The following is a 12571-nucleotide window of genomic DNA, read 5'->3' as shown; positions in this document are numbered from 1 at the left end:
AGGTAATCTCCTCCTTCCCCACTATTTCATATACCATGTATGCGTCTATCAATGGCTCACAAATGTATAACTCTATCCCTCATTTGTGAACTGTAGGGTTGTAGCACCAACTGAGTACTTGATACTTCTGTCATACAGGGCTCTCAGTCTTACCATGCCAAAATCAGACTCTTGGTCTCCTGTCCCATCCCTATTTTGCCCCTTCTCCAGTGCTCTGCAGCTTAGTAAGGCATACCTCTGTCCCTCTAGGTGCTCTAGCCAGAGGAACCCAGAGCCATACTCAACTCCTACCTCTTCCATTTCCATTTCCCCCTAGTCCATCAATCCGTCACCAAGTCCTGTTGATTCTAATTCCCATCCATTTCTCTGTCTCTTTCCACAATCCTAGTCCAAGCCCCTGTTGTCTCTAGCCTGGACCACATCATTGGCTTCCTAACTGGTTCCTCCAGTGCCATTCATGTACTCTTCAGTACATTTGCAACCAGAGCAATATTTTAAAATCATAAATCAGGTATATCACTTTTCGGGTTAAAACACTTCAGTGGCTTCCCATTTCATTTAAAATAAATACCCACATCTTCATGTAGGTCTACAAGGTTTTGCCTATTTATCACACTTGTAAGGAGTTGGTGGCCCAGCCTTGGGCTGGGCTATACTTCATCCATCTTGGCCATATTTCATTTACTTAAAAATGCTGAACTCTTTCTCCGCTTAGAGGTGTACCCTCTGTTGGTATGCTTCTCCCCCACTCTTAACCTTGCTAATTTCTGCTCAGATCTTGGCTCAAGTGTTACTTCCTTATCACTAGATAGCAACTAATGATAGCAAAGTATCAGTCCAGAGTTGGGAAAGGAAAAACATTTGCAATGTGCTTAGTAGACAAAGAAGTGAACCAAAGGCATTATTTTACCTGAAACAAGACAGTAGGGGAGAATGAGGGTAAAGACATGGTGGGGGGGTTTGTTTATTTTTTCTGTGTCATCTTTTTCCATTTGGAAAGTTGTGTAGATATGGCTAGAAGAATAACGGAATATCTAGAAAGCATGCATTGGTAAAACTAAGCTTATTCATCCAAAGAAAGAAAAAGTCAGTCAGGAATATGATAAAAATAAATTTGAGAAAGATATAACAAATGTCATGACATAGCTCTAACACAGCATAACTCCTGGAAAACCTGCCAACTGTTGAACTCAGACTAAAGGAAATATAGCTAACGATATTTAGAGTAACCCAGTGTAAAACATTCATCTTATTTTCTGAGTAAAATAGTAATTCTGAATAAAATCTGCCTCCCTGAAAAAATATTTTATTCTAGAGAACAGTATGTATATAGCCTAATTTTAAATATTTAATATTTAAATATTTTTCTGTGGATTGGTTAAATGTTATAAAAATGTTATCCTGAAGTAATTTCAACCTTGCAAATAGCACAGGCTATGAAGAGAATATTTTATAGAACGATTCAGATTCATCAATTGCATTGCTGCTGTAGAATTAGAAGAGCTCATAGAGATGTGGCAGGGAATGTGTAGAATTAAAGCAATTTGATCTATTTCATTTTTAAAAGTTTTAAAAAATAATGTGTTAATTTACAAAACCAGGTGGATATTTGGACTCTTTCTTCATTGTCTCAGACAAATAATCTTGTGCCTTCTAGTCCTATTTTCTAGGTTACTTTGGAAGTCATTATTTTACTAAATTACAAGCATTTCAAACTCTGTTTTGTGAAGGGGTTGTTTGACTTCAAATATTAACAAACTGATTATAAACATTATATTTAAAGAAGTCGTAGGGATTTTTTAGGCCTTAACCCTTCCACTTAATTTTTCAAATATTGAATATTATGGCTATCTTGGATGAGTTTCATTCATTCCTTTGACAAATATTTGCCCAAAGTCTGCTATATGGAATCAGCATCCATATCTGAAGACTAAATATTGAGTTCCTGGGGCGTTATCAGAATTAAGGAGAAGAATTCTGAGGGAAAGAAGTCAAAACTGTTTTCAGTTGGTTGATACTTACAATTTCAGTTGGTTGATAGGAATAGATAACCTATGTTTAAGTAATTTTTTTTACACATAATGCATTTCAAAGTAGGAAGAATATTTAAATATTATGCTCAAAGAATCTAAATGCAACTCTAAATGCAGTTACATTCCAAATGTAAAAAACAAGAAGCAGGCACTGGTATCTTTTTCTATTACTTGGCTTTGCCTTTTTTTTTTTAAGACATTTTTCTCCATATGCTCTGTTTTACTATTTGAACTTCTTTCTGCACAGTTTTTTTTTAACTTTTTTATTTTGTAGTGATTTTAGATTTATAAAAAAGTTGCAAAGATAGTAAAGAGTTCCCATCTACTCTTTCCCAGCTTCTCCCAATAACCTTACATTGCCATTGTCCATTTTCCTAAAAAAAAAAAAAAATTAGCATCAGTAATTCTGGTAACTAAACTTAAGAACTTATTTGGATTTCAACAGTTTTTCCACCGAAAACTTTTTTCTGTACCAGGATCCAGTTCAGTATACCACACTGCATTTAATTGTCATGTCTTCTTAGCCCTCCTCTGGTTTATGAGAGTTTCTTAGCCTTTCCTTATGTTTCATGGCCTTGACAGTCTTAAAGAATACTGGTCACAAATTTGTAGAGATTGTGCATTAAAAAAAATTATTTCTAAAAATATTTACTAAGAAGAAATAAAGATTAAAGAGAAAAAATGGGAGAGGGAGGGAAAGAAAGAAAGAAAAAGAAGATGTTGGTGTTTCTGTCGATAGAGAATTTTATTTGAGAGAACAGTGGATGTGGCCTTCCAGAAAGCTGAGACGCCGTTTGCCTGACCCAGCCAGTGCTGGGCATCTGGCTCCTGGGCTAGTCTGAACTAGATATATTGGGAATTGTCTCCATGGTGATGAAGAGGGTTCTTGGCAGCCATAGCCTTCCACGGTACTTGTTGCCACAATCTCAGAAGCAGAGGAACTGCTTTCCTGATGGTTTTGTTCTTATATATTTTTATTGAGAAATCTTCACACACATACGGTCCATACTTGGTATACAGTCAGTGGCTCATAATCTCATTACACTGTTGTATCTTCATCACCATGATCATTTTTATAACATTTGCATCGCTCCAGAAAAAGAAATAGAAGGAAAAAAGAAAAACCCATACATCCCATACTCCTTACCCCTCCTCTCATTGACCACTAGTATTTCAATCTACCCAAGTTTTTACACTTTAACCTATTATTTATTTATTTTTATCTTTATTTTTTTATTCATCTGTCCATTCCCTGAATAAAAGGAGCATCAGACACATAGTTTTCACAATCACACAGTCACACTGTAAAAGCTATACTGTTATACAGTCATCTTCAAGAGTTAAAGGTACTGGAACACAGCACAACAGTTTCAGGTACTTCCCTCCAGCCACTCCAATACACCATAAACTGAAAAGGGGTATCTATTATATAATGTGTAAGGATAACCTCTCAACTCTGAAATCTCTCAGCCACTGAAACTTTATTTTGTCTCATTTCTCTCTCCCCTCTTTTGGTCAGAAGGCTTTCCCAGTCCTATGATGCTGGGTCCTGGCTCATCCCAGGAGTTCTGTCCCCCATACTGCCAGGGAGATTTACACCCCTGGGAGTCTTGTCCCACATAGGGGAGAGGGCAGTGAGTTCACCTGCTGAGTTGACTTAGAGAGAGAGGCCACATTTGAGCAATGAAAGAGGTTTTCTGGGGTGACTCTTAGGCATAATTTAAGCAGGCTTAGCTTCTCCTTTGCAGGAATAAGTTTCAAAAGGGTGAACCCCAAGATCCAGGGTTCAGCCTGTTGATTTGATTGTCCCCACTGCTTACAAGAATATCAGGAATTCCCCGAATGGGAAGTTGAATATTTCTCCCTTTCTACTCAGTCCTCTGAAGGGATTTTACAAATACCTTTTTTGTTTTTGTATGCTGTATAGCGGGGGTCACATTTCATTCTTTTACCGTGTGAATATCCCATTATTGCAGCACCATTTGTTGAATTTTTTGTCAGTTTGTTTGTTTTTCTTTGGGAAGTGCATGGTCCAGGAATCAAACCCAAGTCTCCAGCATGATAGGCGAGAATTCTACCATTGAAGTACCCTTGCACCCCTGCAAGTACCTTTTTATTCACTGCCCAGATTACTCTGGGATATATTGGGGCACCACACTAACCTGGACAAACCAACAAGATCTCACACCCTATTCAAGTTTCCATATACTTATGGTGTTCATCTAAACTGACCATACAAGTTAAATTAGGTAATGTGCCACCCAAAATATGAATTTTGTACCAAATAAACATTTCTCCCTTTGGTCTCACACAGAAGTTGAAGTTTTAAAACACTGATATCATCCTTGACCCAGTCTTCTCATATACCTTAGTCCTATCCAAATCAGCTTCATTCATATCTCTACTCAATGTCTGATCATTTTTTCAACTTTTAAACAGTTCCTGTATGGGGTACAGCTTACTTTCATAGCTTCGGACTCTAACTCTGAGTCTCAGGGGACACCTAAATACCTGAAGTTTCTGGGAGTGACCAGGATATACACAAAGATCTCAGTCCCTCAGAATTTGGAAATAACAGTTGCAACTCCTGAATAGATGTGACGGCTGTAAGAGCTGACAATCTAGAACCCTTTACAGTAGGTCCCAACTTGATAACCCATGCTCTTGACTACAATCCTCCGAGTTTGTACATTTATAGTTAGTCCACATGAGTGGGGCATGATAATATTTGTCTTTTTATTTCTTCCATTTCATTCAACATACAGTCCTTAAGGTTCATTCACCTAGTTGCATGCCTCACAACTTCATTCCTTCTTGCAGCCCTCGGTATTCCCCTGTGTGTACACACCACAGTTCTCCCTTCATTCCTCAGTTGTTGTACCCTTAGGCCACCTCCCATCCGTTGTGAACTGTGAACACTGCCCCCATAAACACCAGTGTGCAAATGTCCATTCGTGCCCTACTCTCAAAATCTTCAAGTGTATACATAGCAATGAGGTTTCAGGATCATATGGCAACCCCATCCCTAGCCTCCTGTGTACCCACCACACTACTTTACAGAAGGGCTGCACCTCTCAGCTTCTCTACCAACATTTCTAGATGGTTTTAACAAAAGTCCCAGGGAAAACTCTGACTAGGTTTTGGTCACATGCCCATCCCTGAAGCAATCTCGGTGGTCAGGGAAATGGGGTAATCTAACTGGCCACCCAGTAATATGTCTGCCCATTGGGAAATCTTATTGGCCAGCCAGGAATACCCCTGTCCCTGACTGATGGTGAGGAGGGTTTTCTTTCAAAGCTGCAATTCTGGCATAAATATATGTGTTCACTTCACCTTTCAACCTATTTTTCCTGAGGTATGTCCTGCTTCTCTTCTTTTCGTTGCATCCTGAATTCCAGCTAAACTGTGCCATTCTTTCATGCCTTCTTTCCTCTTTGGCTTTACTATTTTTTTTGTTGTGAAATATGTTTATGCAGAAAAATGATACATTTCAAAGTACAGTTTAACAAGTAGTTATAGAGCAAGTTCCAAAGTATGATAGGGATTACAGTTGCATATTTTCAGGTATTTCCTTCTGGCTGATCTAATACACTAGAGACTAATAAGAAATACCAATATAATGATTCAGTAGTCACAATCACTTGTTAAATTCTACCTTCTCTATTACAGCTCCTCCCTCTTATTTGATCCTTCTCCCAATCTTTAGAAATATTTGGACAATGACCATTCTAACTTCTTCATGTTGAAATGAGTTGTCAGCATTATGGGGAGGGGGATGCAACCAGTTGATATTCTTGGAGAGACTGGTACCTCTGGGTTTCAGGGCTTATCTGGCATAGGAACAATCTGGGGGTTTTGAGTTTCTGGAAAATAAACTTAGTGAGTGGAATTTTTATAGAGTCTCAGATAGAGCCCTAGGTATTCTTTAGGGTTAACAAGAATAATGTTGGTTGGGGGTTGGCAAACTGTGGCAATTAGCAATAGCTAGTTGGAGCTTGCATAAGAATATAACCTCCCAACTTTATTTGAAATCTCTTATCCACTGATACCTTGTTTTGTTACATTTCTTTTCCCCTTTTGGTCAGGAAGGCATTGTTGATAGAGAGAATATCAGGGATTTCCCAGGTGAAGTTTAATAGTTGCATATTTTTTTTTCCAGACCCTCAAGGGACTTTGCCAATAGTTTTTAATTATCTGTCCAACATATTCTGGAATGTATCAAGATATTACATTAAGCTATACAGAATCACAAGATCTCATCCCAATTCTAGGCTCCAAGTGTTTAAGTTGTTTAAGTGAATAGCTTTGCCTTACTTCCAAGTTTGATAATTTAGCACATAACTCAAGAAATGTATAGTTGCCTTAAGTCTAATTATGGATGGCTTGGAGTCATATAAGATCTTTCTTGGCGATCCAGAATGATCCTGTGTTTAAAAAAAGAAGAAAAGAAAAATTAAATTAATTTTGAATTAATTAATTCTGCCGTTGTACAGAATTAATGAGAATTCAGCTAAGGTTTGTGTTGGAAGTATTTTTACTAGTTAAGTTTCATTGTGCCACGTTATGTTTGTTTGATAAACTTGTTTTTCTAGCTTTCACATCCTGAACCATTGAAAATAAACTGAAATGGATGAACTGTATGCTAATTATGTTAATTGATAATTAAGTATCTAATACCCAGTTTTCTCTTATCAATAAACTTCTTTCTCTTCCTTTTTTTATTTCTCTCTGTCTTCTTTTCTTTGTTTGTTTCTTTTTCTTTATTTTTTTTTAGGACCTGGGGATTCCGAAAGTGGGGCATATGAAGCGAATTCTCCAGGGAATTAAAGAGCTTGGAAGGAGCCACTCTCCTGTCTGAGGTGTAATCATTTTGGTGCTATTCCTTGGAAGAGAAGTTATTGCTACTTAATACAAAGTTCTTGGAAGCAATTTGCTGCTCTTGTAGTTTTCTGCATTGATAAGTAAGCACCACTGAAGCACCTCAATGGCTTGTTTTTTGTTTTGGGTGAAAAATTTGGTTTGAGGTATTAGAGAATACTTTTGTGCCAAAAAATGCATTCCATGAAGCCATTTTCTTATTGTGCGGATCTGGCTTGTTCAAATATGATAAGATTAGTAAAAGGGTAGGAGGAATCTGAGACAATTGTATTGTTTGAAAGGTGAACTTGCAAACTGTTTTCTTTCCTTAAACCTGGTCTACATCATGTTCTTACCATTCAACTGCATAACAATATACCGCTAAAACGCTTAGATTGGCCTCTTCCTTAAAATAATTGGTTAGGAGACTAAGATATAAATTAAGTTGTTTCATATATCAGATTGGTATCACCTCAGGTTTTTTAGTGCTCAGTGGTCAAAGAATATGGTTAAAACCCCTCAAATACCAATGAACAAGAGCAAATTTTAATGCACGATGTTCCTGCCTGAATTGTCTTTCTTTTTCTTGCATGTAACATCTAATGTTGTAACACTTTTAACAGTGTTAATGTCAATTTTAATAGAATTTAATTTATTATTCCCCAAGTACCTCTTTTGCTGGCTGTGGACACTCTTCTGTTCATTAATGTGGAATTTTGCATAAGTAATCTTATATCTGAGAATTTGTGAACATGGTTCTCTGCCATAATCAACAAATGATATACATCTTATATAAGCCAATTTTATTGCAACAAATCACAAACAGCTGGTGTGTAAATGAAGAAAATTCTCCTAGATATTTTCGTAAAATTATATGCTCTATTGCCTAACAAAACTTACTAGCTTTCCAAAGCAAAATTGCCACATTTTGTTCTTATATTTAACTTCAGTGTAATAATTATTTAATATTCTGTTTATTTATAAATAGTAGACTGTTGACATCCTGGAATTCCCCAAGGACTCAACTGGGATTTGATATACTGATGGGACACCCTGACATGCCCACTAGCTAAGTGGCTTTCTGACACAAGCTGCCCAACGAGAGAGATTTCAAATTTTTGCTTCATATTATTATCTCACTTAATTCTTATATCCTATGTTATATTTTATTTTCCTTTTTATAAACCACTAAACTTCAGTGTAACTCATCAAGTCAAAATGACAGTTATCAAATCTTTGAAAGCCAAAGGCATACAGAACAAAAATCCAAAAAATATCCTTGAACTTTCTTTAGAAATTATATGCCAAAATACTGATTATAATTATTGTAAATGTCTTATATAACAGAAGTAAATAGGGTGCTAACCCAGCTGTGACAATTTTCATAAAGTACCTTCTAGGTACTCAATAGGTATACATTCACACACACCCACACCCACACACACACATACATATATACATATATATATGTACACTTACATATATGTATTTATATGTGTATATACACACTTGCACACATACAGTCTTATGATATTTCTAGAGAATTATTTGCCAAATGTATAAAGAGACATTTTTATAGAAAACCATTTCAAGTGAATTATTGTCAGATATATAATTTTAATTATGTCAAAGGAGCTTAAATATTTGACACTTTATCCTTGTCCATGGCTTGAGTATTTGACCACTATAATTACAAAATTCAGATATTTATCTTTTTTCCCAATATAAAAATTAATCTTTTTTAATTCTTTTTTTTAGAAGAGAAGTTGTAGGATTACAGAACAATCATTTATAAATTACAAAATTCCCATATACCACCACCCCACCACCCCGTTGCATTGTTATGGAACATTGTTGTAATTGGTGATAACACATTTTTATAGTTGTCCTATTAATAGTTGTACTATTAATTAAAGCCCATGACTTAACTACACATGTTTGTGTAGTGTAGCTCCGTAGATTCTTTTTAAAATTTGTATTCTGTTATATAACCTGACATTTTCCATTTGAATCACATCCAGATGTATATATTTCAGTGCTGCTAATGCATTCACAATGTTGTGCTGCCTTCACCACAGGATATCTATTTATATCTATTTTTAGAAGTGAACCTGGTAGGTTTCTTAGCAACCGTATCTGACAATAAATTTCACCTGTTTAAGTTGTGAACAAATGGGAATTTTCCAAAGGGAATTATATCATGTAGTTTAAAAGAGCAATATGCTACTCACGTAATGATTTTAATTTACCCATGTCTCTGAAATCTAAGGCCTCCTTGTCCAGTCCTTTCATAACCTCTATCCTGCGCGGTGTCCACTCTTTTAAGCACTTTCCTGTGAAAGCAAAACAGGAGGTGCCAAGTCCTCAGAGCTCTGAGATCACAGATCCCTGTGCGGCCCTACCAAAAAAGGAAAAGTCAAAGCAAGGAGCAGAAGAGCTCTAGAAAATAATGTGTGACTATGAAAATCTTTACTGATTTTTACTCCCCCAAAATATCCTTTTGCCAGGGGTAAAGATTCTCAAGCTATTTATATGTTCAGATTTTAAGAATAAGATGAAAGTGATTGAAATTTTTTTTGATGTTGACTTCTTCATTCTTAAGCAACATCTTTTATATATGCGATGAAACCACAGTTACCCAAACTTCACATGCTTAATTAGCTACAGTTTTCCTGCATGTCACTCTTAGCTGAGGGAAATCGTTTAAAATGAAAATGTTAGGTATCTCTTCTGTTAGATGAGGGCACATCTCTCTGTAAGCTTGTCCATGTATTGCCATGTAGGACCCGAATCACTTTACTCACACCTGTTTGCTAGGACATGTCCTCAGCACCTGGCAGGGTTGCAGAGGAACCAGCTTTTTATCGTAGATGGGGTTACAAAAAAAAAAAACAACAACTGTAGGAAGAGTGTCTCCCTGGAATCTGATCACAGCTGTGAAAAGTGCAGGCGAGGCCTCTGTTCTTGACCCTTGCATGAACTGGTGAGACACACAGCCTGCACGGGTCGCCGCTGTCATTGCTTTTAACACCCCCTCCCCACTAGGGTCTCCCATACCCTGCCGATTTGGGAGCGAGGGGAGAGGAAGCATAGCCACAACCCACTTGCTTTCATGGTCTCATTTTCCAAACTAAGTTGCTTTCCAAGAAGGTAGGGTACAGGGTCAGCCATGAGCAAAATCTCAGAGTACATAGTTCCTCTTCAGCGTCTCCCCACCTTGCTTTCTGAGAGTTTTCCTGGTTTCCATCGCCCCACATGGCCTGTACAATGCTGGCCACCTTTCCCCATCAGCTGTCCCGCTGTAAAACTATCCCTCCCCTCTCTCCCCACCTCAAACACGCATTGTGGTCACCTAGCTATGAGGGTTAGAAGGAAAACAGTTCATCAAAAATAATTTTGCAGGGCGGGCCACGGTGGCTCAACAGGCAAGAATGCTTGCCTGCCATGCCAGAGGACCCGGGTTCGATTCCTGGTGCCTGCCCGTGTAAAAAAATAAAGAAATAAAATGAAAAAAAAATAATTTTGCAGTTTGCGTTTTATGAAAAGATATCTGCTAATCCAAATGAATTGGTAGATTCAATATTGGGGGACCAGGATATATTATAAATGCTCTGGCCAAGAAGTGCTGACACCTGAATGACCAGATTTCTGCTATCTGATACAGTAGCCCTTAGCCCTGTGGCTATTTATATGTAAATTTAATTTAATTGACTTAAAAATTTAATTAGTTGCACTAGCCACATTCCAAGTGCTCAGTAACCATAGTGGAAAGTGCAATATAGAGTATTTCTATCATTGCAAAGGCTCTAGTGGACAGCACTGTCTAGACCCTGGCTACTTAAAATGTGGTCCACGAGCCAGCAGCAGTCAGCATCACTGGGGAGCTTACAGATCCACGCCAGACCTCCTGAATCGGAATCTTCCTTTTAACAGGATCCCTCGGGTGATTTACACTGACCTGGATCCCTTTTGTCCCTCCTAGATATCAGGTTAGTTTGCTGCCCACTCCACTGTTTTCTGTGTATTCCCCAGCTAACCCCAGAAAGCAGCTGATGGGAAGAGGACTCATCCCCCTAGCTGAAATATCTTCTCAATCCTTACTTCTAATTGTTTTTTAGACGTACACAACCTTCCCCGTGGTTGTGTTTTGGTAGCTAAAGGGGAACAGAAGAGAAGGCCTAACCAGCAGAGCTGGCCTCTCTCCATCCCCTAACCCACCTCTAAGTCACTAAACAATCCACATCTGCACAGTCTTCTGCCCACTGGCATGCTCGTTTGTTCACAACTTAAGTCCCAGGGAACATTTCAGAAGAATATGTACTGAGTGAGATAAGGTAAGACCAGCTCAGTCTCCTACAATTTGTATATTTTCATTTTGTCTTATCAGTAGATTATCCTGTTGATTTGGTTCATGCCCAAGGGTACAGAGCAGCACACACACATAAAATTAATCATTTGGCATGCAAAAAAGAAAAAAAAAGGAAAGCCCCAAAATGATTGTAAGAGCAGTGAGTTTTCCACTAAAGCTCTCACAGAAGCATGTTTGGCTAGGTATAGATCTGTTTTTGTGTTATGTTTATTTCTTTAGTTTTACATGGTTAATAATTCCTTAAAGCAGTGCCTAAAAATAATATATCTCTGACCCCCCAAAAAATGCTTATTTAATTCTGTAATAACATCTTTCCCAATAACTTGTCAGAAATCCTTCACTTAATAACTTTTGCATGTTGGTAATTTACTAAAACATCCTTGCTCTGAGATTCTTTGGCTCAATTTAGTGAACAAAGACACTACTTCAGACTTTGTGGAAGTTATTTTCACAGGAACTCAGGAGGAAATATTCATACAAAGCAATGACTGAGAAAGAAAACTAGAGTGGTTACTTGTATACATCATTTCTAAAGTAAGCCATCTCTTATCTCATCCTGAACTGCCAATATAGTGGACTTTCATGTTATTTAGATGCGAATTCCTTAAACATGATAGCTTTTAATTAAACTACAAAGATATTAAGTGTCTCAATCTTGACATTTAAGATCCCCTCCTCCTCCCCCAAATGAGCTCATCTTAGATCTTTCAGATGCAGGTTGGATAAGAAAATCAGTTTAGAGTTAAATAATACGAGTGGCAGTTTAAAGACACCAAGTTCTTTAAATCAACTAAAGAGTAGAAGTGATGATTCCTGATACAGTAATTTTGGGCCAGTGGACTAGCCATCCGAGCAGTTCCCACAGGGCTTGGCCGACCACTACCCCTGCTCCTCTCACTCCCCCACCCCAAGGGCAGTGAGGCCAGGAACCCATCTCTATTATGGCACCTCCCGACTGACCCTTTCCCAGCAATTTCTGTGTCATTACCAAGGCATTTAGGATTTAATATAGGATGCCTTCCTAAAGGAACAACCGAAACTTTACAGATAAAATGAATATTTCTTTCTATAATACACAAAGCATTAATTTTTTGAATCTTTACTATAGGTTCCTCTTTATTATTTTCCAAATTTTGTTTAGAGATATTTCTATTAGAAGAAAAACCTATAAAGGTTGATCATTACAGAGAAAAGAGAAATAAAAGACAGCAGGACTGTACCTATTTGTATAATTCATTCTGTTATTTCCAAGAAATGAAATGTAACAGAGTAGCTGAGGCTGCATTAAACTCAGAAACATTGTTTAATATAG

At 37.5% G+C, this 12571-nt stretch overlaps 1 protein-coding gene and 1 long non-coding RNA gene across 10 annotated transcripts in view; one reads left to right on the top strand and one right to left on the bottom strand.

The window, feature by feature from the left end:
* Positions 1 to 6962, top strand: part of DGKH (diacylglycerol kinase eta) — a 212010-nt gene extending 205048 nt beyond the window's left edge. For all 9 annotated transcript variants that reach the window (XM_077158350.1, XM_077158353.1, XM_077158351.1 and 6 more), the window contains one exon: positions 6808 to 6962. In XM_077158350.1, coding sequence (XP_077014465.1) covers positions 6808 to 6891 — 84 coding nt within the window. In that variant the 3' untranslated portion in view covers positions 6892 to 6962. The remainder of the gene's footprint in view (positions 1 to 6807) is intronic.
* LOC143681368 (uncharacterized) lies at positions 6203 to 9207 on the bottom strand. The gene is made up of 2 exons (XR_013174580.1): positions 9122 to 9207; positions 6203 to 6457 (listed from the first exon to the last, which is right to left on the bottom strand). It is a non-coding gene; the product is annotated as an uncharacterized LOC143681368 (long non-coding RNA).
* Between the last annotated feature and the right edge of the window lie 3364 nt (positions 9208 to 12571).

The sequence above is a fragment of the Tamandua tetradactyla genome, chromosome 4 (genome assembly GCF_023851605.1).
Source record: "Tamandua tetradactyla isolate mTamTet1 chromosome 4, mTamTet1.pri, whole genome shotgun sequence".
Taxonomy (NCBI): Eukaryota; Metazoa; Chordata; class Mammalia; order Pilosa; family Myrmecophagidae; genus Tamandua; species Tamandua tetradactyla.
Note: the sequence above shows the minus strand (reverse complement) of the source record. Positions and strands in the feature narration are given on the sequence as shown.